General features: G+C 49.9%; 2 protein-coding genes across 3 annotated transcripts in view; both read left to right on the forward strand.

Moving 5' to 3' along the window:
- SEMA4A (sema domain, immunoglobulin domain (Ig), transmembrane domain (TM) and short cytoplasmic domain, (semaphorin) 4A) overlaps positions 1–11,080 on the forward strand; it is a 15,200-nt gene extending 4,120 nt beyond the window's left edge. The window contains exons 6-14 of one of the 2 annotated variants that reach the window (XM_004693837.2): positions 158–274; positions 813–937; positions 1,361–1,533; positions 3,046–3,196; positions 6,478–6,658; positions 8,390–8,508; positions 8,599–8,756; positions 9,043–9,143; positions 9,519–11,080. In XM_004693837.2, the coding sequence (XP_004693894.1) occupies positions 158–274; positions 813–937; positions 1,361–1,533; positions 3,046–3,196; positions 6,478–6,658; positions 8,390–8,508; positions 8,599–8,756; positions 9,043–9,143; positions 9,519–10,111 (1,718 nt within the window). In that variant the 3' untranslated portion in view covers positions 10,112–11,080. The remainder of the gene's footprint in view (positions 1–157; positions 275–812; positions 938–1,360; positions 1,534–3,045; positions 3,197–6,477; positions 6,659–8,389; positions 8,509–8,598; positions 8,757–9,042; positions 9,144–9,518) is intronic. The other variant, XM_012733229.1, reaches the window with a different exon arrangement.
- A 2,516-nt stretch (positions 11,081–13,596) lies between these two features.
- SLC25A44 (solute carrier family 25, member 44) overlaps positions 13,597–22,173 on the forward strand; it is a 16,295-nt gene continuing 7,718 nt past the window's right edge. Inside the window, exons 1-2 of the mRNA XM_004693838.2 lie at positions 13,597–13,736; positions 17,930–18,567. Of these exons, the coding sequence (XP_004693895.1) occupies positions 17,943–18,567 (625 nt within the window). The 5' untranslated portion in view covers positions 13,597–13,736; positions 17,930–17,942. The remainder of the gene's footprint in view (positions 13,737–17,929; positions 18,568–22,173) is intronic.

The following is a 22,173-nucleotide window of genomic DNA, read 5'->3' on the forward strand; positions in this document are numbered from 1 at the left end:
GGGTGTTCAGCGTGGGGCTGTGAGTTAGGCTTTGGCACGCCACAGAAAAGTGTAGAACAAAAAGGGACTGATGTATAGGCTGGCCCCGTCAGGGGAAGATCTGAGGGCCAGGGCACTCCACAACTAAGTAGGTCTCCCTTCCTCTCCCTTGACCCAGATGGGATGCTCTTTTCTGGCACCATGAGCAACTTCCTGGGCAATGAACCTGTCTTGATCCGAACCCTGGGATCCCAGCCTGTGCTCAAGACTGACAATTTCCCCCGCTGGCTACAGTGTAAGCACCTGCACCCCTCCCCGCAGCTTGGCCTCCCTTCTTGGGGTCCCTGAGACCTGGCATTTGAAGTGCTGTGAATTCACTCAGCTCTCACCAGTTGAGGGCACACTATACACAAGGTCCAGGGGGCACAGCAAGGAGCAAAGCATCCCATATCCTGAGCTTTCATTTCCTATAAAGAAGTACCAAGGACCTCTCTGGTGGTGCAGGGATGAAAGTCTCAGCACTATCAGGCTATTGCCAGTCACTGCAGCCTGAGTTTGGTCCCTGAAGAGAGCTGACCCACGTGGCATAGCAGTCTTCTCCTGTCTCCCCGATGCTCCCCTCAGCAGGGTATTTCAGTCAGTTGCCTTCTTTTCTCCCCACTCTGTGTCTGGTGAATCTGCTTTCCTCCCCTCCCCCTACGCTACACCTGGGACAGCTGTGGCACCCAAAGCATACAGTCTCCAGGCCTCCAGAGCCAACCCAAAGCCTTCACCAAAGGGGAGTCAGGGTACCAGGTGCCTAATCCCTGAGCCTCTCTGACCCACCCCCACAGCGGACGCCTCCTTTGTGGCAGCCATTCCTTCCACCGAGGTGGTCTACTTCTTTTTTGAGGAGACTGCCACAGAATTCGAATTCTTTGAGAAGCTCCGCACCTCTCGGGTGGCCAGAGTCTGCAAGGTGTGTGGCTCGGGTGGGAGGTGGGGCTTGCTGTGGTGGGGTCAGTGGTGGGGTGGAACCTAAGGTCCACGGCTATCCTGGTGGCACAACAGGTTGGAAAGCAGCACTGCAAGCTGGCTGCAGCCACTTCAGTGCATGTCCATCCCTAGACCCGGAGGTGACCACATGGCGCGGCAGACCTCCTGACCTGCCCGCTGCTCCTCTCAGCAGTGGACTTTGTCAGCCAGCCACTCTGTCTCTGGTGAATCCTCTCACCACCCATGCAACTCTGGCCTGTACCCCAGGTACAGGCCAAATAAATATGCATAAATAAATCTTAAAAAAAAAAAAAGGAGCCTAATTGGAGCTGGGATAAGAGGAACAAGGAGCGGGGTTGGGAATCTGTAGGGCATCCTCTGACTCAGACTGTGTCCCTCTCCCTAGAACGACGTGGGCGGCGAGAAGCTGCTGCAGAAGAAGTGGACTACTTTCTTGAAGGCCCAGCTGCTCTGCTCCCAGCCTGGACAGCTGCCCTTCAACATCATCCGCCATGCCGTCTTACTGCCCTCTAATTCTTCCGCCGGTTCCCAGGTCTATGCAGTCTTCACCTCTCAGTGGTGAGCGATAGGGATGTGGGGCTGGACACCAGATGCGGGTGGTCAGCTGTGTTGCGCTGAGTCGCCAAGGGTCTAGGAACTGACCTGAGCAGAGCACATACCTCTCAGGAGTTTGACTGACACCCTTCTTGTAGAGGGGTAAAATAAAAGTCAGAGAGGTCTTTAATAGTTTGTCACCTAGTTACAAAAAGAGGCATCTTACAGAAGGCAAAAATTAGAGTGGGGCCTCCCTGGTGGCGCATGGGTCAAAGTCTCAGGGCTGTCAAGCTATCGCTAGCTGCTTCAGCATGAGTTCGATCCCCAGCCACGGAGCTGACCCACATGGTCCACAGACCTTCTGTCCCACCTACTGCTCCCCTCAGGAGTGTTTTTCAGTAACTGCCGATTCTGTTCCCTACTCTGTCTTTGGTGAATCCTCTCACCCTCCTGCACCTCTGGCCTATACTCCATGTTGTATGCATAAGTAAATAAAAATAAATCTTTTTATTTTTTTAAAAAATAAAAAGATCTTTATTTTTTAAAAATAAAAAGATCTTTTTTTAAAAAAATAAAAAGACCTTTATTTTTTAAAAAATAAAAGATGTATTTATTTATGCATAGAGAACTGGGGTACAGACCAGAGGTGCAGGGGAAGTGAGAGGGATCACTGGAGACAGAGTGGGGAGCAGAACAGGCAGATCGACAAAGTACACTGCTGAGGGGAGCAGCGGGCGGGTCAGGAGAGGTCTGCTGCACCATGTGGGTCACCTCTGGGGCGGGGAGTGAACTCACACAGAAGCAGCTGCCACCAGCTTCGCAGTGCTGCACTTTAACCCACTGTGCCACCAGGAAGGGCCCCAAATAAATCTTTTTAAAAAATAAAAATTAAAATATAACTGACAGGGAGAGGGAGATGGGGATAACAGGAGAATAAGAAAAGCCAAGACAGGGTCAGCACCTTAGAAATGCTTTATCATTGGAATCCAGTCTCAAAATTTAGCTCTGTGCTTCCTCATTACCATCGCGAAGAGCTGCCAACATCATCACATAAAGATAAAGTCTTTGCTTGGGAACTGGGAAAGGTTAACTATTTGCCCAAAGTTCCATAGCCTAGGTCTGGCCCCACCGTGTCTAGGTACCTGCACACAGAGTGTCAGATAGGCCAGATAGACCTTTTGTTTCCTCAGACCATGACTGAAAGAATAACAATCTTAGGCGACCCTGGTTAGTTCTCAGAACTGATGTCCAAGGCACCCCAAGGAAGAGGTTTTCCCGGATCTTACTGGAGCCAGTGACACTGCCTCTGCCTTTGGCACAGCCTGGCCTGAGAAGTACAGGCGCGAGCCACCCCATTAAGGATAATCGAATTTCAGATCCCAAATTGGACCCGAGTTAGGAGCTATCTTAGTTCTTAGGCCACAGCTGGTTCAGACCCCACATTCCTTTCCCCCGAGGGTTTCTCACAAGGATAGACCAGGGCTGGAGCGGGAACTTTCTGGCCTAGCTGCGATCCCAGACAATGTTCCCTTCCAGGGAGATCGGCGGGACCAGGAGCTCAGCCGTCTGTGCTTTCTCTCTTGAGAACATCAACCGTGTCTTTGAGGGGAAGTATAAGGAACTGAACAAAGAGACTTCACGTTGGACTACTTACGGGGGTCCTGATATTGACCCCCGGCCAGGCAGCGTGAGTACCACTCCCCACAATGAGCAAAGCTTACACAGACACACACATAATATACATATAAAGCACCTCTCATGATATAAAAAAATGCCCAGTAATTGTGTTCTTCCCACCACCCCCAACACACTAGTATTGTCTAATCAGATATACACCTTCTCCAGCTCTCCATATTCCACAGGTATCCAATCCCCATCGTACATACACACAAGTCAGATCCCCAACACCCCAGTTAATTGCACTTCAAATACCTGGCTGTTGCTACTTTTTTTTTTTTTAAGATTTATTTATTTATACAGCCCTGGGGTCAAGCCAGAGGTGCAGAGGTGGTGAGAGGCTTCACCAGAAACAGAGTGGGGAGCATAACAGGCCGGCTGATGAAGTACACTGCTGAGGGGAGCAGCCGTTGAGTCAGGAGAGATCTGTGGGTCAGGAGAGGTCTGCCACGCCCTGTGGGTCACCTCCAGGGATTGAACTCATGCTCAAGTGGCTTGAGATTCTTAGTTCTGTGCTTTAACCCACTGCACCACCAGGGAGGGTCCTGTTGCTACTTCTTAATGTTTCAGTTTCAGGAATATTTCATGAATTCTCATTCTGGAAGGTGAGGGTTTCCTTGTGTTCCTGACCCAGTGAGGCGGAGTGAACTTGGGTTTCAGCAAATAGCAAGAACTATTGGCATATCTCTTTCCAAATTTGTGTTCAGTGACATTACACTGGTAGTTTGAAATCAACCCTGATGAGAATATACCTTCTGGAAACTGGCCAGTACTATGGCTTTGTCCTTGGACCCTAAAACCCACCTCACAGCCACCTCCAATCACACCACTGCTCCCACCCCGAACCTCCCAGTATCATTTCATTGTCAGTTTGGTTAGAGCGATATTTACATTTTCACTCTTAGTATAAACAACTGAGCAAGGTAGTAAACCATGGTTAATTTGCCTTTTTGTGTAATTTTCTCCCCAGGTTAGTAATTACCATGTTTTTTTGTTTGCTTTGTTTTCTAAGTGCTTGTCTTTTAATTCAGCCCCAAACTCATCTTCAATTACATCGTCAATTACATGAGTCTCTTCTCAAAAAAACCCTTAGGTTTTTGAAAGTTTCATCTTCCTGGAGAGCCCTCCCATCGGGCCTTGGTCTGGAGAACAGTTGTCATCCTGGAATCTCCCTTCCTCATTCTGGGCATTACCTTTGCTCTTCCTTGTTTCTTCCACCCCCTGGCTTCCTCTTTTTTTTTTTATTTTGCTTATTTTGTTGGAGGATGGGAAGGGATACATGGCAACTTTGTGACCTTGAGTGTCTAAAAAATATTCTTACTTTAGTATTTGATAGTTTGCTTGTTAGGTATCTCTTCTATGAAGATAGACTAGAATAATCTTCCATGAAGACTTGGAAAGTCTTGCTATATTTCTTTTTTTAAAAAGATTTATTTTAGGCCATCCCTGGTGGTGCAGTGGGTTAAAGCACAGCACTGAGAAGCTAAAGCCACTTCCGCATGAGTTCGATCCCCGCCTGCCCCGGAGGTGACCACATGGCGTGGCAGACCTCTCCTGACCGGCCCACTGCTCCCCTCAGCAGTGTTCTCCGAGATCTGCCTGTTCTGCTCTGTCCCTGGTGAATCTCTCACCCTCCGCATCTCTGGCCTGTACCCCGGTTCTGTATGAATAAATAAATAAATAAAATATTTTAGAGCCCTCCCTGGTGGCGCAATGGATTAGGAGTGTAAGTTCGATCCCCACCCCAGGGGTGCCAGCAGACCTCACCTGTCTTGCCTGCTGCTCCCCTCAGCAATGTGCTTATTTGTCGAGCTGCCTGTTCTGCTCCCCGCTCTGTCTCTGGTGAAACCCCTTACCATTCCTGCACCTCTGGCTTGTACCCCAGTTCTGTATGCATTATTTATTTATGCATACAAGAGCTGGAGTGTAGGCCAGAGGTGTGAGGGAGGCAGGTAAGAGGATTCACTGGAGACAGAGTGGGGAGTAGAAAGGTGGATTGACTGAAATACATTGCTGAAGACAAGATAGGAGAGGTCTGTTGCGCCATGTGGGTCAGCTCCCTGACTGGAGACTGAACTTGTACTGCAGAGGCTGCGGAGAGCTTCACAGTGCTGAGCTTCAACCTGTCACACCACCAGGAGGCCCCTCTATCTGCTTTTAAACAGAATTTCAAATAATCTCTATCAGGCCCTCTTTTAACGTCCTTCAAAAGTGAGTGGGGCAACTAATTCATGAACTTTACCAAATCTGCCTTGTAAAGCAGAGTGTTTGGGGCGCTCCTCGGCTAGCTTAAGATTCTCTTTTCTCCTGCCTTTACTATTTGATAATTTGCTTTCCAAACTCCAAAATGTGGTGCTTTCGCTTCCTCTCCAGTTTTACCCATCCATGCAGATTTATCTTTAAAAAAGAAATCTCTTCGGGGGAAGTGAGATTAAGTGTCTGTGCTCATGCTGGCATCAAAGTGAATTGTAGATGTCATTGCCTCAGTTTACAGAGGAGGGAATAGAGGTTCTTAGAGGTGAAGTAAGTTGTCTGAGGGCGTAGCTTGTTGGTGACCAGGGCCTGGCCTATGACAGTGCTCTTGGGATGCTTTTGGGCGTGGAGAAAGATCCTGAGCACAGATTAGGACAGAGGTGTCCCAGCGCCACAGCATGCTTGTGTCAGCAGTGCCTTTACACAGCAGCTGGCCCAGCCCCCTCATTTTATGGGTGCCCAGAATGGAAAAGGGAGACTCAGAGTCGTGCCACAAGTTCATGGAAAACCATGATGAGAAACACCCCCTGCTACACCACTCCTCCTGGTGACAGCCTGCACTCAGTCACTGACTCGGCAAGCATTTGTTGGGCACCAGCTGAATGCCAGGTCTTGTGCTATACCTGGGGCTACAGACAGGAGTAAAACACGGCCCTGGCAGCAGGGAACCCTCACCCTGCTTCCTGCTGGCTGCTCGGCCTCCGTGACGCAGGTGATGATGGCTAGGAAGGCGGTAACAGCTCACAAGTGTTGAATACTTGACCATGATCTAAGGACTTCAGGTATTAGTGTTTTTTATCCTCGCAACAATCCTAGGATGAAGTGGTCATGTGCCCCTTCGCTGTTCAGGAACCTCAGGCACCTAGAGGCTGGAGTCCAAAGCCAAGCAGCTGTCACCACCCTCCTGAGATGGGGGACCTGCTGTGAGGGAGGAAGGCAGAAGGGTTCGCAGAGGGGTGGGAGGGCGAGAGGAGGCAAGGGCTGAGCTGACTCGGAGAAAAAGCTGACCTGCCCAACCTGCTTCCCCTCTCGCTTCAGTGCTCCGTGGGCCCCTCCTCTCACAAAGCCTTGACCTTCATGAAGGACCACTTCCTGATGGACGAGCAGGTCGTGGGGGTACCCTTGCTGGTGAAGTCTGGTGTGGAGTACACACGACTTGCAGTGGAGACAGCCCAGGACGTTGATGGGCACGGCCATGTGGTCATGTACCTGGGCACAAGTGAGTAAAGGACTCCGGGACCTCCTCGGGCTGGAGTAGGGGCTGTGACTCGGGTTGCGGGGTGCGTTCATTCAGTCACCCCTTTGTCTAACAAATGTTTGCTGAGTACCTACACTACACCCCACTATATTCTGAAAATGCAGGTGGGTACAAAACATCCCAATCCCTTCCTCTTCTGAGCTCCCAGTCTGGTGGGAGAGAGTAACTTGGAGGTCTTTGGTGGGCTTAACAAAGAAAGTACACTTTTTTTTTTAAAGATTTATTTATTTTTGCATACAGAACTGGGGTACAGGCCAGAGGCTCAGGGGCAGTGAGAGGCTTCACCTCAGAGTGAAGAACAGAACAGGCAGATCAACAGAGTGGGGAGCAGAACAGGCAGATCGACGAAGTACACTGCTGAGGGGAGCAGCGGGCGGGTCAGGAGAGGTCTGCCGCGCCATGTGGTCACCTCCGGGGCAGGTGGGAATCGAACTCAAGCGGAAGTGGCTTTAGCTTCTTAGTGCTGTGCTTTAACCCGCTGAGCCACCAGGGAGGGCCGAGCTGTTTGTTTTTTTAAAAGGATCTATTTATGCATATAAGAACTGGAGTATAGGCCAGAGGTGAGGGAGAGGATTCACCAGAGACAGAGTGAGGAGCAGAACAGGTGGATCTACTGAAATACACTGCTGAGGGGAGCAGCAGGCACGACAGGAGAGGTTGGCTGTGCCGGGTGGGTCAGTTCCCTGGCTGTGGATTTTACTAAGGCTGCAGTGGCTGTAGATAGCTCCATAGTGCTAAGATTTAACCCCTTGCACTAATAGGGAGGGCCCCCAAGGCTGTATTCTTTCTTTAAAGATGGGACCAACGGAGAGGGGGATGGTGAGGACATGGGCAGGTGAGGGGACCTTCCAGAGGGAGCAGGAAAGCAGGGTCTAGGACACAGGTGAGAGATGGGCCTTGAGTGGAAAAGAGAGGGCACATCTGCTGAGGCAGGAGGGAGGGAGCAGAGGGGCGAGTGAGGGGGTATACAGACCAGGCTGGGATAGGAAGCAGAGGGAGTGCCTACGTAAAGGCAGTTTGGTTCTCACGAAGCAGGAGGGCTCGAAGTCATGAGCTAAGAATGAGAGGTATGAGGGGGAGGATTGAGGAGAGAGGGTTGGGTGCCATTAGTCATGTGTAAAGGGGGAGAAGGCCTGGCAAGGCTTTAAGGGAAGGACCCACCAGGTTCATTGGCCTCCAGCACATGTGACTGTGTCAGCCGTCCACTTATATAGTAAGGACCAGAACAGACAGACATCTCAGTCCTTGTGTCAGCATGGAGCAGACAATAAATGTACTGACAGTCACTGACTTGGTACATGGAGATCAGAAAATGGGGAGGTTGCCATTTTAAAAAAGTTGGTGGGGACACTCACTGAAGTGCCTTTTAGTGACACTTGGTGGAGGTGAGAGAGGCTGGTGATGTTATTTCCTGCAGAAGTGCTCTCTGTCACTGCCTTGTGTCCACAGAGAAAGTGGATGTCTGGATTCTGCCATGGATGGAGTTTTTCCGGGTAGTTGCAGAAGGCCAGGAGTAAGGATTCTGACCCATTTACCGGGGAGCTTGTCACTGTACAGAGAGGGAACATTCTGGCTATTCTCTGTCCTGTGTACATTATACTTCAGAAAGAAGTTTCTAGAGTTCGGAACAGAGAGGGCCACAAGTGGGGTCTGTGGGTAAGGTGAGACAATTTCCACTCTGTCTCTCCACAGCCACTGGGTCCCTTCACAAGGCTGTGGTGAGTGGGGACAGCGGCGCTCATCTGGTGGAGGAGATCCAGCTGGTTTCTGACCCAGAACCTGTTCGCAACCTGCAGCTGGCCCCTATGCAGGTGGGAAAGCCTTCTGGCGGGGCCATGTTGAGAGCTGGGACCCTACTGGGTGTGGTGGAGGCTTGCTAATGCTTTCCCTGTCTATTCCAGGGTGCAGTGTTTGCAGGCTTCTCAGGAGGCATTTGGAAAATTCCCCGAGCTAACTGTAGTGTCTACGAGAGCTGTGTGGACTGTATCCTTGCCCGGGACCCCCACTGTGCCTGGGACCCTAAGTCCAGCACCTGCCGCCTCCTGCCTACCCAGATCCTGTGAGTGTGGCTCCTGGATGATGGCTGAAGTTAACCCAGCTCATGCTCCTGTTTGTCCTCTGTCAAGGCTCATTGTCCCCAAGATTCCCTCTTCCTTTGGTGGGGGCCTCCAGGATGGAGTTTACCAGGCAGCTTTGAAGCAGCTCCAGCCACTTGGTTTCTGTCTTCTCCACTCTGTTCTGCCTTGCCCTCTTTCTTCCTCAGCACACTTCCCTCTCTTCCTCCCTCCTCTGACTTTTTTTTTTGTCTGTTTCAAGGGGTGATTTTTCTTTTCTGACCTTCTCAGGGAGCCCTGGAAGCAGGACATGAAGCGTGGAAACCCAGACTGGGCATGTGCCATTGGCCCCATGGCCAGGAGCCATCCACCTCCGAGACGCCCCCAAATCAGTGAGTGAGAGACTAGGGAAGAGATGTCCAGAAGAATTCTGCCCAGGCGTGGGCATTTCTGCCTCAGTTTATCCCCTCAACAACTGTCTCCCTTGAGAGCTGAACATACTGAGTTAGGGTGGATTAGGATACTGGCAATATGGGGAAGTGAGAGGAATTCTAAGCTGAAATTAGATAATTAGGGGTAAAATTGCTTTTGGTGTTTGAACCAGATGGGCTGGAGGTTAGTCAGGGGTCCAGACCTGAGATAAGGAAGTGGTCAGAGTTGTGTTTGGGAGTTGAAAATTGAGTCCACACGTAGGGTAGACTCTTCTGCCCTCCCTCTGTACCCGCCTCATGTCCTTAACTTGTTTTGTCTTTTCCCTTCACCTACAGTAAAAGAAGTCCTGGCTGTGCCCAACTCCATCCTGGAGCTCCCCTGCCCACACCCCTCAGCTCTGGCCTCTTACCACTGGAGTTACGACACAGCCAAGGTCCCTGGAGCCTCGTCCACCGTCTACAACGGCTCCCTCTTGCTCCTCCTCCATGATGGGGTGGGGGGCCTCTACCAGTGCTGGGCCACAGAGAATGGCTTCTCATACCCAGTGGTCTCCTACTGGGTGGACAGCGAGGACCAGCCCCTTGCCCTAGATCCTGAGCTGGCGGGCATTCCACGGGAGCGTGTGAAGACTCCTCTGACCAGAGTGGGCAGTGGGGCTGCCCTGGCTGCCCAGCGGTCCTACTGGCCCCACTTCCTCACCGTTACTGTGCTCCTCGCCGTAGTGCTTTCGGGGGCTCTCATTCTCCTGCTCACCTCCCCATTGGGGGCTCTTCGAGCCCGGGGCAAGGTCCAGGGCTGTGACACACTGGCCCCTGGGGAGAAGGCCCCCCTGAGCAGGGAGAAGCACCCCCAACCTCTTAAGGAGCACAGGACCTCTGCCGGCGATGTGGATGCTGACAACAACCGCCTGGGCAGCGAGGTGGCTTAAACTCTGGACAGAGGCTGGGGCTGTGAGGTAGCACAGGTGGGAGCAGCACAAAAAAACACCTTCCCACAAGAAGAGCCCTCCTGCCTCTCTGCCACCAAGACTCCCCTCCATGGGCAGAGCAACCTGACTCTCCTACCGGACTCCCTTCTACCAAGCACACGGACTCTAACAGGGTTTCCCGGCCCTATGTGTGGGCCATGGCAGAGGACCTAGAGAGGACCTTTGGTTCTGGTCATTCCGAGACCCTCCAGAAACATGTGCTCCAGGACACCCAACTGTTCAGAACCCTGTGGTAAGAAACACCAGACATCTAAGCAACCACATGCCTGCCGCTCCTGGAGACTCCACCCCGAAAGCAGCTGCCACCTTGGAGACCAACATTCCCCTCTCCCAGGGATCTCAAGGGCTCTTCAGGGAGCTGCCCCTCCTGCTCTGGGTATCAGCAGTGCCCCTGACTCCAGGGCAGGTTCCCTGACTTTCCTTGTCTCATTTGGGGCACATGGGCTCCCTCTGGCCTGGCTGCATGCAGGGTGGTCTGAGCCTTGTTCACTTCTTTACCTTGGCTGATGTTAGGCCCTCTCTCCTCTCTTTTCCTTTGTTTGGGATTCACACAGTTGTTTGCTTGTCACACAGTTTTATTTTTTATTAAAAAGACAAAGTTGATGACTGGTTGCTGTTTGGGGGGTGCAGAGGGCTGACGGGTGTGAGGGGAGCAGGCATTCTGAGGATATCCGTTTGGGGAATGGCTAGATTGAGAGAATTCTCTGGCTCCCAGCCACCTCCCCTGCTCTGTGGTCGCACCCTGGGCCCCAGTCCCACAGTCCTTTCTTCCAGTCCCAGCGCTGCTAGGAGTTGTTGGCCCACACAGCTTTCTTGACCAACCTCAGCCTCTGTCTGCTGGCCGTGCACTCTACCCACCACAGGTGTGCTGGGTGTTCTCCCTACTAAAAAAACAAAAAAACAAAAAAAAAAGACAGGCTCTCCCTGGTGGCGCAGCAGGTTAAAGCACAGCACTGAGAAGCTTAAACCACTTCCGCATGAGTTCCATCCCCACCTGCCCCGGAGGTGACCACATGGTGCGGCAGACCTCTCCTGACCTGCCTGCTGCTCCCCTCAGCAATGTACTTTGTTGATCTGCCTGTTCTGCTCCCCTCTGTCTCTGGTGAAGTCTTTCGCCACCCCTGAGTCTCTGGCCTGTACCCTAGTTCTGTATGCGCAAATAAATAAATCTTAAAAAAAAAAAAAAAGACAACAGCAGCCCTTTCAGCCTGCCCCATCAAACCCCACTGACTTCTGTTATCATCAAATGTCTCCCCAATCCATGTTGTCCTTGTGCTCTTTAATCCCGGCCTCTGACTTCTCCATCTCTGCTAAATGACTTTCTGAGGTTACCATAAACATCTAACTACTAAACTAAACCCTGACCTCTGTGCAACCTTCACACACGAGCCATCCTATTCTGACAACACTTTTGCTATGACTTTTTCTTAAATTAAAAAAAAAAAAAAGAGCCCTTCCTGGTGGTGCAGCTGGTTAAAGCACAGCACTGTGAAACTGTCTGTAGCTGCTGCAGCACAAGTTCAATCCCCAGCCAGGGGCATGACCCATATGGCGTGGCAGACCTCCCCGACCTGCCTGCTGCTCCCCTCAGCACAATATTTCAGTACATCTGCTTGTTCTGCTCCCTATTCAAGTGAATTGTCTCACCCCCTGCACCTCTGGCCTGTACCCCAGTTCTTGTGTGCATAAAGATATTAGTCTTTAAAAATAAATTAATTTTAAAAAACTTTTATGGCTTCTCTGGTGGTGCAAGGGATTAAGATGCAGCACTGTGAGGCTATCTGCAATCACTGCAGTGTAAATTCCATCCCTGGCCAAGGAGATGACCCACATAGCACAGCAGACCTTTCCTGTCTCACCCACTCAGCAGTGTATTTTGGTAGATCCACATGTTCTGTTCCCCACTCTTGTTTCTGGTGAATCCTCTCATTTGTGGCCTGTACTCCAGTTCTTGTATGCATAAATCTTTGTTAAAAAACTTAACTTGGTAAAAGTCACATAATATAAAATTTCCTTTTTGAGTATTCAATCTAGTGGTATTAACTAGATTCATGCTGTGTAACAAATACTACAACATTTTCATCTTGCAAAACTCCCCTATACCCACTGAACAAATGCCCAGCCCCTGACAACCACCATTCTAGTTTCTATCTGTGGATTTGGCCACCCTAGGAATTTCTTGTAAGTGGAATTTTACATTATTTAGTCTTGTGTGACTCGTTTATTTCCTCAGCATAATGTCTTTTTTGAAGCAGATTTATATTCCCTTATGTGTATATACACAAGTTCTTAACCGTTCATCTGCCGATGGACATGTGCATTGTCCTCACCTCCTGGCTGGTGTGAATAACACTGGCTGGAATGAACATGGCTGTGCAAATATCTCTTCCTGGTCCTGTCTGTTACAGCTTTTTTATTGGAGTTACTGGCATCTCTGGTGAGTCTTTCTCCCCTGTAGACTCCTTTTCTTCCAGTGTACTTTTTTCCTCCAAGACCTGGCTTTCACTGTTAAGAGCACCCCTCCAGATTTCCTCTCTGATTCCCTGAAAACCCAACCCCCTCTACAGGCATCATCTGTCCGTGGAAAGGGCACTGAATCAGAAGTGCGCTCCAGGGATACATCCAGACAAGCCTTTCCTGTTTGCGCCTCCGTGTGTCTATCCCTGGCACAAGGAATGCACAGCAAGCTCTCCCTGCTTTAATAAGCATTATAGATCCGTCGTGGTCAGCTGTACAACTCCACAGCTGAACTTTCTCCTCTGCTCCGGTCAGTACAAGGACAAGCTGTGGACACATTCAGGTGACCTGTTTGTCTTTCTGTGTTGGATTGTGAAATACTATTTTGAAATGAACTGACTCACCACCTCAGGCCTCGCAGGCCTTCATTTAAAGCTCTCCTCCTTTCTTTTACATTTATGTACAGGCAAATAGTATCAGAGCTGGACGAGGCCCTACATGTCATTTGGCCCACCTCCACTGATGTCCCCTATTCCTGCAGACTTTTGGGTTCCTAAACCTCAAAACTGATAGTCTAAACTTTATCTTTCCTGCTGCATTTTGGCCTACTGTTTTAGTTTTCTCATAAAGAAATGAGAAAAGTTACCCCAAAACCACAAATTAGATTTGACCTGAAGGTTTCCAGAAGACCCAAAAGACAAGGTGACCCACTTGGGAGAGAAGGCTCAAGAGCGCGGGGTCACAGCCAGCCCAGCCGAGACCGGACACGCACGCGCAGTAGAGCCGACGCGCGGCCGCGCCTGGGCAGGCGTGGCTTCTGCCCGGACTCAAGATGTCCGCCGGGCCGCCGAGCGTGCCCGCGGGCGGGGCTGGGGAGACTCCCAACGCCATTGGTGAAATTGCCCGCGCTCCTCCCCGACCCCCGCAGAGGCAGGAATGACAGCGTCTCTTTCCGGTTCCGGCTGTGCCCGGAGCCGGGTCGAGATGGAGGAAGATGCGACCCGAGGCCCAGAGTCGCCGGGAACAGAGGATAGACTCGGGGCGGCGGCCTAGAGATCCGAACTTGGAGCCCTCCGCACACGCGGCGGAACCTCCCTGATTCGAGAAGGTGAGAAAACACCGCCTTGCGCTCCATGAGGACTCTGGTCTCTGAGGACCTGGACCTGTCAAAGAGGCAGCAGTGTCTGCAACCAGGCTGCAGTGCTGGGGGAGCTGCCACGCAGTTTTGGAGATAAAGGATGACTCCTGCGAGGCATCTCCTATGAGGGGAGCATGAGGTTGGCTGACAATGAAAGAAGCATGGCAAGTGGCAGGGTCGAGGACCCAGACTGGTTGTGCCAGGGGGCCGGACTGAAGCTACAAAAAAGGGGGTGTCACGTGGAGTAGGTGGAGCGGGTTGTCATGTGGTTTCTGTGGTACGGGATCACGTGGGTACCCGTAGAAGACCAAAGGAAAGATGAATGAAAAATCTCACCGTACTGGAGGGAAGAGATTATTTCCAGGTTGGAGCTGGGGGGCTGGGGGAGGAGGGCATCACCAGGGATCTTGCCTAAGGAAGGGCATATGTCATTTCATGGGTGCACATGTAAGTATATTTACTGGTCTTATGGTAGGTAGCTCCTTGCAGATACATAGTAGATGCAGTAAAAGGAACAGAGGGTAAAAACAGTTTCTTGTTTCTAGCTGAAAAGTGGGGACCAGACCCTAATCTTGTCAGAAGCTGTAGGGAGTGATCTGCTTGATTATGGTTGACTTGAGAAGACCTGAGTAAGTCTAGTGATTATCATTGGGCTAGGTTCAGTTCAATCATTGGGCTAGGTGACAAGTCCAGATCATCGCAGCGCCCATAACCTAGGCATAATGGTCCCAGTGTAGCTGTTATTGTAATTCTCAGAGTCTTTAATGTGCTTTCCAAACCCTGGTACATAGGCAGTCATCTAGAGAGCTTGTGAAAATGTTGGCTGTGATTCAGCAGGTCTGGGGTGCATCCTGCAGTTCTGTATTTCTCTAAGCCCCCCCAGGGAGGCCCGTGCTGCTGCCTCTGCACCACTCTGAACAGCAAAGATTTCGATTGGCATTGTCCACTGAGCTCTCTACGGTAATAGAAATATTTTTCTGTTAACAAAATGCTGGTTCACATAGTAGCTCGTGCGATGTACACCTACCTCACTGTTAAATAGCTGTGGCAGCCTTTATTAGCCCTGTTTCATCCATGAGGAAACTGAATTTCACTTAAATGACTTGGACCGAATCCTACCAGTAAGTGAAGGAAGTAGATCTCAAGCTTGAACCTCCTGACTAGTAGTGTTCTTTCCATTGCATGATCTTGCCTTCCTAAAGTCATTGCCTTCTCCTGAAGCTTAATCTTACTTCAGAACTGAAGAGTCTGATGTGATTTTTCTGGAACAGGGGGAGTGGGAGTTGGACAGGAGGTGTATCTGCCTGGGCCAGTTTGTTCCCTTTCCACTGGTGGGGTGTGTAGTGGGAGCGCCACGTGGATGTCTCACTTGATGACTTTGGGACATCCTGCATCATCTGGCGCATCTCCATGGGAAGCTCTTTAACCTTTGTGCCTGAGAGTGTTCAAAAATGGGAGAAAATGTAGAATTGGAGCCATACCCAAAAATAAGTTTAGACAAGAACCATAAAATAGTTGGGCTGATTAAGTTGAGAAAAGGTAAGGCTGAAGCAACTTTGCATGATGGTATGCAAGGAGAATTTGTCCGAGATGACAGCTTGTCCGTCCAGGCACTAAGGTTGATCACGCCACAGCACACTGGGAAAGCAGAGGCAGCTTTTGGTTTCTCTGGAACAAAGCTGAGCGAAACCCCTGGCGTCTGCACAGACAGGAGCTTATGGTTAACCTTTGGGTGACTGGCAATCATGAGGGCATTAATTCTGCCACTCACAGGTGAGAATGACCTGGCTTTAGGTGGAACATGGAGTAGACAACACGGCAGAGTATAGCAGATAATTTGTCTCTGCCACTGGCCAACTGCATGACCGTGGGTCTTCCCCCTTAACTCTCCATTTACGCATTTAGCAGAAGTGGAATAGTACACAGGTTAAGTATAGGGATTACATGGGTCACAGGTAATAGGTATTCAATAAATCATTATGTCTCTCTCAGTAGTATTATTGACTTGACCTTGGGAGCCTGGGTGACAAATACTGCTGGGCAGGGAAGGCAGTGAAGCCTTCCCTTGAAGGTCTCCAGGTTGAGACTGGGGAGGAAAGATGACTTGTGCCCATAGCAGGTGGCACTTCATTGTTCTTAGAACACTGGTACCTGGAATCTCATTCCATTTTGGCCAACACAGTTGACTTCTCTCTTGTCACCTCCAAGCCATTGTTGTCTCCCTTCCACTGGCTACCTATATTCCTCCTTCATTCAGACTGTTTTGTCTTCCAGGAAGCCTTGATGATATGCTGTCCTCTGAGTTTCCCTCTGCCTGCATGCACTCAGTTTGCACTGCAGGTAGCTCATACTTTGAAGAGAGTGACACAGTCCAGCTGGAGGAATTTGGAAAAGCTATCCTTGCATCCCCACTGACTAATGTGATAGACCAGAAACTACTTAGGCTACTTGGGACCTTTGTTTGGGGAAGGCGGTAGATTACATGCTTGATAGGAGATGTGCAAAGGCACTGGCATGGGGACTCCTTGTGTAGAGGTCAGCCCTCTGGCATTGTCTCTGGACATGGCTGCCTCCTTTGCCAACCCGTAGGGAGTTCTCTCAGCTCCTGATTGGGAGTTCTTCCTAGAAATTAACTTCCCACCTTCCCTTCTGACAGAAAATGTCTGTTTCTTACACAGGACACATTGCATTTTTGCTAAGTATATATAATAGTTTCTTGACAGTTCTTCAGTTGGAAGCTCCTGATTTTACAGGTATCACATTAGTAAGCTTATTAGTGTTATTGAAATTTTAGGCAGTGGATACACTGAGCATTAGGATAACATACATGTTAATTTGGGCCTTCCTGGCGGCCTAGAAGTTAATTAAGTCTCAGCGTTATCACCTCTACAGCTTGAGTTCAATCCCAGCTTAAGTGCTGACCCACATATGAACCAGCAGACTCTCCTGTACCTGCCCACTGCTCTCCTCAGCAGTGTATTTTAGTAGATCCACCTGTTCTGCTCCCCACCCTATCGCTAATGAATCTTCGTACCCCTTGCACCTCTGGCCTAGAACCCAGTTCTTGTATGCAAAAATAAATAAAATATTTGAAAACAAACAAACAAACATTTACATTAATTTGCCCTGGTTTCTTTGTCTTTGTATTTTATACCCATTCCCCAGAGGGCTGCCATATCTCTGTGAGTTTCTTAAAGGCAGTCTTGTCTTCCCTATCACTTGAATCTCCCTTCATTATCTAGACCTGTGATTATGATTTATATTTTGGGGATTGAAAGGGACTAAGTAAGTTCTCTCTCTGATAGGCTAAGTAAGTTCTCTCTCTGATGATTCTCAAGACTCTTGAGGGGAACTACTCAGCTCCCGCCCAGGGGTTCTTTGCTTTGGAGTGAGTTATCTAATAACCAAAGAGGACTCTGACCTTTGACTTATTCTTAACTTTCTCTTTTCATTGGAGGAAGAGGAGGTGGTGGTGGGAGGTGCCCTGTGGTGTGAAAACCCCACTTACTTTCTTCCCTATGTTTTCTTCTATGCAGCCTGGAGCATATACCTGTAGTGAGTGTGGGTGAGGGGTCCAGTGCTGGAAACCAGATATAAAGTTAGATAAAGCGTGGTACATGTGACAACTGAGGAGGAAAGACCAAAGCTGGTGGCTTCTCTTTTTAGAAAAATAAAAATGGAAAAAGTTCCTTCAGCCATTCTGTAGGAATACTTTAAATGTCACTCAGTGACATTCCATTAGCCCAGTTCAAAGCCTGATGCCACCTACTGCTCAGTTTGTCTGGAGCATCCTGAGCTCTGCCAAGTGAACCAAGGAAGAATGGGCCATGACACCAGGGGCCAGGCAGAGGCAGAAGCAGAAGACATGATCCTATAAGCTGGGGGTCAGGGGTTGAGGTGGGAATGGAGCCAAGGAATCTCTCAGGTGAAGAAGGGTTTCTAAGCAGGGGCCTGAGAGTAGGAAGAAGGGACAGAGTTGTGATATGTGAAGGGAGATTCAGGCATGGTTGGTAGAACCAGGCTGGGTGAAGTCTGAGCTTTGGGGAGTTGAGCATCCCCAGAGAAGAGCCTTTTCTCTTTCCTGGGGGTTCAGAGCCTGCCCGAGAGAAGGTGCCAAGTTCTGACCTCCTTCCTCACATCCCTCCATTCTGCTCAAACCCCAGGTCTGCAGGCACAATGGAGGACAAACGCAACATCCAGATCATCGAGTGGGAGCACTTGGACAAGAAGAAGTTCTATGTGTTTGGTGTGGCGATGACGATGATGATCCGCGTCAGCGTCTATCCATTTACCCTCATCCGCACTCGGTTGCAGGTTCAGAAGGGCAAGAGCCTCTACCATGGGACCTTCGATGCCTTCATCAAGATTCTCCGAGCAGATGGGGTGACTGGCCTCTACCGGGGGTTCCTGGTCAACACCTTCACCCTCATCTCTGGCCAGTGCTACGTAACCACTTACGAGCTCACCCGGAAGTTTGTAGCTGACTATAGCCAGAGCAACACAGTCAAATCACTAGTGGCTGGTGGCTCGGCCTCCCTTGTGGCCCAGAGCATCACAGTGCCCATCGATGTGGTCTCCCAGCACCTAATGATGCAGCGAAAGGGTGAGAAAATGGGCCGCTTCCAAGTGCGAGGGAACACAGGGGGACATGGGGCTGTTGCGTTTGGCCAAACCAAGGATATCATCAGGCAGATCCTGCAGGCTGATGGGCTTCGTGGCTTCTACAGAGGTTACGTGGCTTCCCTGCTTACCTACATCCCAAACAGTGCTGTCTGGTGGCCCTTCTATCACTTCTATGCAGGTAAGTGAGGGCCGGGGGGCATGACGGCGGACAGGTTTATCGGTGGGTCTTAGATACGAGCATTGTGTTGGGAAGGCAGATTTAATGGGAGCATGGGTCAACCACTCAACCAACGTTTCCAAATTCAAAAATGAACGAAGGCAGGGAGTCACGCAAAGTAGGTGACTGTGGAAATAGCGGTCGTACTTGGTGCTGTGGGGGCTCGTGGGGTACTGGCAGAGAGTTAGGAGGTGGGGGAGGACAATTCAGGGTACTTCTGGGATACGAAGATGGAGTTGATGGGACTTTTGAATTGGGTGCCTTTCCTCAGCATGGTTAAACTCAAGATGTAGTGTAAACTTGTAGTGTAAATTCTATCCTGCTATGATGCATTTTGTTAGAGACATTTTACTTTTGAAGTATTTCTCAAAAGTGGGTCAAGAGACCAGCTTTCTGAGGGCCACAGCAAGTGTACTGCAGATTTCCTTCCGAAAGGGCAGCTACATCGATGGCCAAGGGCGGGAGCTGCGAGTCTGCTGCCCTGTGGCGCCCACAGCCCTGAGCAGCCTGCGTCTGTCACTCCTGGCCCTCCACAGTGGGACCTTTCATCCCATCATCCCATCTGGAACTTTCCTGACCAAATTTTGTAACGACTTCCTAACCTATTATCATCTTGCCTCCAGAGCACAGTACTTCTCTGGTTTTCCTGTTTTTTTCTTCCCCTCCCCTCACTCACTTCATTATGTTGTTTCCCAACATAGGAAATGTGAGCATTTTCTCTGTTTCAGCCCTTTCCTCCTCATTTGATTTCATTTAAAATTGTAGTTGTAGTTGTATGTTTCTGATATATCAAATCTATTTCTGTTTCAGACTAACCTGCTCAGTGCTCTGGACAGACATTCTGATTGCTGGTGCATGTGTTTACGTTGGAGATTTTTTTCAGTTAACTGAATTCAGTTCTTTACCCCAGACCACTGTCCCCTCTCATGGCAGTGCCCAGGTCATTCCCCAAATTACTAGCCTTGGAGATTGCCTTTGTCACCCTCTCTTCCTTGTCCCACAGCTAGCCCTGGGGACCCCAGAGTGACTTTCCACTCCAATCCCTTCCTGGAGACTGTTCCTCTGTTACTTCCTTCTGGGCTGCATCAGCCTTGAGCTGCCCCATGTATGTCTTTTCCTGCTACCTGTTCTACACAGCTGTAATGGAATCACTTTTTCTTCGTTTTTTAAAGACTTATTTTATTTATTTATGCATACAAGAGCTGGGGTGTAGGCCAGAGGTACGGGGGTAAGGGGGAGAGAAGTTTCACCAGACACAGAGTGGAGAGCACAACAGGCAGATCTACTGAAATACACTGCTGAGGGGAGCAGCGGGAGACAGGAGAGGTCTGCTGCGCCATGTGGGTCAGCTCCCTGCCTGGGAATTGAACTCACACTGCAGTGGCTGCGATAACTTCATAGTGCTGAGACTTTAACCCCGTGTGCCCCCAGGGCGGCCCTAATGGAGTCACTTTCTAACCCTAGTTGTGATGTTGAGTGGCTGCCCTGCTTGCTGAGAACAGTCCACATGCTTCAGTTTGACGTCATGCGCCCGTCACAGTGAAACCTGCTGCTTCACTGTGAATCACCTGTGCCGCAGCCACTGTCCCCTGGCCAGGCCTCGCCTCTGCTCCTCAGCACTGTTCTTGTCATCCCTCTCTTCCATGCCTTCCAGGTCTATTGAGTCCTGGTGAAATCATGACTTGGCTTAAAGTGCCCCTGTTGCTGCTTCTCCAGCTTCTGCACAAAGCCCTTAACCGGAGGAGATCTCGCCTTCTCCCACCCAGCGGCACTGCTTGTGTCTTTCATAAGGCAGGGAGAACATTTGCCTTGATGTCACTTGTTTGTGCCCTGTCTCTTCTAGTGGGAAGGTTCTTTTTTAAAAATGCATTTCTTCCTCAGCTTTATTGAAATATAATTGACTGGAGAGTTCTTGGAAGGGTCAAGAGGAGAGGAGCCTACATTGATTGAATACCCATCATGAGCCAGGCTCTGTGCCCAGACCTTGCATCTCCCTCCTTATTTCATTCTCACAACAGCCCTGTGATGGGGATGTCCTCCCCAGAGGATGCTTTCCCTGATGTACCTGCCTAAATCTGCTCCCTTTTTATATGTTCTCATGAAACCACACACATGAAACCCTACTAGGCTGCAGCTTCTGTGAGCACAGGGACCTTGTCTGCGAGTAGATCTGCCTGTTCTGCTCCCCACTCTGCCTCTGGTGAATCCTCTCACCCCCCACACCTCTGGCCTGTACCCCAGTTCTTGTATGCATAAATAAATAAAATAAACCATAAAAAATCTAATGCTGCCACCTGGACACAGAATAAAATCTGACGCCCCCCTCGGTCACCCTAGGTGTCCTGTCTGCTTCTCCAGCCCGTCTCCTGCTACTCTCCCTTTACTGCCTGTCTGCCTCACTGCCCTTCTCTCAGGCCCGGAAACATACCAAGCGCTTCTCCATGACACCTTCGTAGATAACGTTCTTTCTGACTGGAATATCCTTTTGTGTGGCTGGGTACTTCTGCTTCTGGCCTCAGCTTACATGTTACCTTTGCAAAGACTTCTTACCCTTTCAGAAAGAGAGCTCTTTGTATTTTCATGTTTCAGTACCTTGTTTCCTTCATATTGCTTATCATAATTTGAAGTTATTATATACATGCCTTCCAGCTCTTTCATTTTAGGTTTAAATTCCATGAAGGCATTTTCCTGTCCATTTCTCAGTTTCTATGTCTAGTGTTTATCTGGCATCTGGTAAGCACTAAGTAACTAGTCATTTCTATTACTTGTCCAAAGTCATTTAGCCAGGAGGAGCTTATACCAGGTCAGCCTGGGCTTATCTTCTGCTTTGTATTAAACAGTCACTGAATGGATAGTGGAGAAAGAAAGACAAAGAGCTTTGTCCCCCATCCTCTTGCCTTTGCTTTTTCATTCTTTCCTTAAGCCCAGAAAGATGGCATGTGTGTCTGTTAGACCTGGAGTCAGGTCCTGCGGCCGATGGCCAGTGTGGGAAGTGCAGACAGGCCCAGGAGGCTGGCAGTGCCAGGGCGAGGCTACCTGTGAGTGATTGCAAAATGCTTTCTGAGAAGAAACAAGACTCCCTGTCCTCTGCTAGGCAGCCCGCAGTTCCCTTTGTGTCTGTCTGCGTGCTGACTCTGGGAGGATGGAAGCCCCGTGGCTCTCTGGCCAGGCTTAGGGAACCTGGGGACCCGCACTCTGCCCTGCCAGCCCCCTCCTCCTACTTGTCCCCTCCTCTTTCGTTTCTTGGCCACAAGTGCCAAAATGAGAAGCCTAAAAACAAAATTCGTCGAGATGTGGTGACTGCAGTTGTAGAGAGATGCTGAGGGACGCTGCGGTGATAGTCTATTTTACGCCCAGTCCCACTCACAATGACTTTAGGCTCTCAGCGATTTACACCTGGGACCCTACCTGCTGCTCCTCCTTCACTAATTTGCCCTGTAGACTTACCTTGAAGATTCCAGGCATGCTCCTGCCTTGGGGCCTTTGTTGTTGTTTAAAGATTTATTTTATTTATTTGTGCATATAAGAGCTAGGGTACAGACCATAGGTGCGGGGGATGAGGAGTCA

Source organism: Condylura cristata, unplaced genomic scaffold, assembly GCF_000260355.1.
Source record: "Condylura cristata isolate star-nosed mole 26May11 unplaced genomic scaffold, ConCri1.0 scaffold00040, whole genome shotgun sequence".
NCBI classification, from domain to species: Eukaryota; Metazoa; Chordata; class Mammalia; order Eulipotyphla; family Talpidae; genus Condylura; species Condylura cristata.